Source organism: Egretta garzetta, unplaced genomic scaffold (assembly GCF_000687185.1).
Source record: "Egretta garzetta isolate BGI_Z169 unplaced genomic scaffold, ASM68718v1 scaffold141, whole genome shotgun sequence".
Lineage (NCBI taxonomy): Eukaryota > Metazoa > Chordata > Aves > Pelecaniformes > Ardeidae > Egretta > Egretta garzetta.
The window spans coordinates 359,519-362,072 of NW_009258664.1; the positions used below are offsets into that span (position 1 = coordinate 359,519).

Genomic DNA, 2,554 nt, shown 5'->3' on the forward strand with positions numbered 1-2,554 from the left:
CTGGAGATCCAGAAAGAGGAAGATCTGCAATCGGTGTGTGAAGTGGCTGCCCACGTGTTCAGTGATGGAGTAACAAACTGGGGTCGAGTGGTGACGCTCATCTCGTTTGGTGCCTTTGTTGCGAAACACCTGAAGAGCATAAACCAGGAGAAGTGCATCAGCTCGCTGGCAGGGATCATCACGGATGCGCTTGTCTCATCTAAGCGCGAGTGGCTAATGAGCCAGGGAGGCTGGGTGAGTCACTGTCTGTCCTGAACACTGCGAGCTTTTCAGAGCAATTCAATATTTTCCTATTTCTGTGACCTGCTCACTGACAACCATGTGTGTCAGCAAAGCACAGAGGTGACTCACTGTTCCAGTGAAAACCGCAGTCTGAAACATCCAGCCGGAGTTCTGGTGCTTCAGGAGCTCCTTAAAGTGAGCTGCCTGAAGCACTCTTGACCTAAAAATGTGTCCCTGCCCAGCACAGACCGGGCAGCATTCCCCAAGCTGAGCCAGTCCTGGGTGCACTGAGCTTGCTTGAAGCTGGTCCACAGCTGTGTTGGTGCTGTCTCCTGATTGCTGCCTCTGCAGGGCCGGCTGTGGCTCTAATGAGTCTGGGGAGCGCACTCAGATGCGCTGGGCGAGCTGTACCCCAGCCCACTCTGCCGGGGGAAAAAGGCTTTCCGTGCCTTCCTGCCGAAGAAGGGTGGCTGGCAGGGAAATGACTCTCCCTTCTTTCTCCTAGGAGGGCTTCGTTGACTTCTTTCGAGTCGAGGACCTAGAAAGCAGCATCAGAAACTTGCTGATGGCGTTTGCAGGCGTGGCTGGACTGGGGGCGAGCTTGGCCTACATGATCCGGTGAGCCAGGGTATGCTGCAGAGGGACAAAACTCTGGGTGGACCGGCTCTGTTTGGGGCTGGCGAGCTGATCACTTCCTCCTGGGAGTACTTGGGACGCTGGACTTAAATGACCCAAGGAGAATATCTAGGCATCCCCTGAGCAATTCTTCCCTAAGAAGGAAGGCGCGATCCAGTCAGATTGTGGGTACCAATGAGGATTTATTGCTTTGGGAACACAGAGTGGAAGAATTGATATTCTGCTTCCTTCAAGAGGATGATGACAGAAAGCTCAAGTGGACTGCTTCAGTTTTATCCTGGAGGGAACTGATCCGCTTAGCAGCGAGCCACTGAGCACCAGCAGCTCTTGTCTGGACTGAAGGCTGGAGCAGATGTTTCAGGGCTGTGGTTGTGGGTTTCTGGAAATAGCATCTGCTGCTGCTGGTGTCCTGCCTAAACTTGTGGCTTTTCTGTTGGAGCAGTGGCACTGAATGCTGGGCGTTGTGTGAGCCTGCGCCTGCCCCCAGGTGTGCTGGTGAGCGGGCGTTCAGCTGCTGCTGGCTCTGCCCGCATCCGCCCTCCGGAAGCAGCAGTGCCGCCGCAGCAGTCAAGACGTGCAACCCGCTGCCAGAGCATGGGGGGGCTGGAGCCCTGCCCCGCGTGTCCCCTTCCCTCCCAGCGGGGCTTCAGCCAGGTCACTGAGCAGGCAGAGGAGCGATGGGGTGGCGGGGGCGAGGCAGGGCTTGGGGCAGGAACCACCGCCAGCTGCGGCGCGGCTGCGCTGGCCTGTCTGGCTGATCGCGGCTACACCGATGCGACTCGCCACACACAGGCAGTTTAAAAATAGGGAGTGCATTTGTAAGTATGTAAAACCCCCCTGTGGGGTGGGGAGGCTTTAGAGAACCTGTAAATATCGATAAGTCTGTAGAATATGTACATTTTTACAGAGCTAATGATACAAAAAGGGGGAATTTTGAATGTGATAGAACTGCTTATGGGTGCGCTGTACTTCATTCCTCACGTGAAGTAGCATTCCTCTATGAAGTAGCATTCTCCTGCCTTGACTCCAAGTGAGCCTTTCTCTCATGTACTTGAGCAACATTGCCAGGGAGCATAGCGAGGATCAGTGGCCTGGTGGACTCATTGTGCCTGCAGCTTGCTGGCAACAGTTGATGTTTCTGTTTATTTTAATCTTTTTGGTTTTTCTAGTCCTTCTAGCGGGTGGGGAGCTGTGCGAGTTGGTATCGGCCCCTTCCTCCTCTTCCTTTCATTTTGATGCTCTAAGCCATGACTCGAACGAAGCTGATTTTTGAATGTAAATGTTACGGAGCAGAATAAAACTCGTCGGCTCAGATCTGCAGCTCGTGCGAGTCTGTCGGTGCCAGCCCTGGGCTTGGTCCCTGGTCCCCAGCTGAAAGCATTGCTTCTCGGTGCTTGAGGGATGCCTGATGGAAACCCAAGCGGAGAGCTGAACGGTGGTGCTATTGTCAGGCCTGCTTGTTTGCCGAACAAGCACCTTTGTCAATAAATGACTTTTTTTGTTCTCAATCCTCTAGTGCCATTCCCTGCAATGAGATGCTGATGCGCTAAATGCTCCTGCTCTGCTTTGCTGGTGTGGGCCTGTTTGCATGGATGCTGCCTGTGGGGCGCCCCACAGCCTCCTGGTTATTAGAAAGCCTCTGCGGGCTGTGGAAAACTGCTCTGGGTGTCCCTGTGTCACCCATCGGGGCTCCCCG

General features: G+C 54.4%; 1 protein-coding gene across 1 annotated transcript in view; it reads left to right on the plus strand.

Moving 5' to 3' along the window:
- The window catches only part of MCL1 (MCL1 apoptosis regulator, BCL2 family member), a 3,013-nt gene extending 647 nt beyond the window's left edge, over positions 1-2,366 (plus strand). The window contains exons 2-3 of the mRNA XM_009648465.2: positions 7-234; positions 728-2,366. Of these exons, the coding sequence (XP_009646760.1) occupies positions 7-234; positions 728-844 (345 nt within the window). The 3' untranslated portion in view covers positions 845-2,366. The remainder of the gene's footprint in view (positions 1-6; positions 235-727) is intronic.
- The last annotated feature ends 188 nt before the right edge of the window (positions 2,367-2,554 follow it).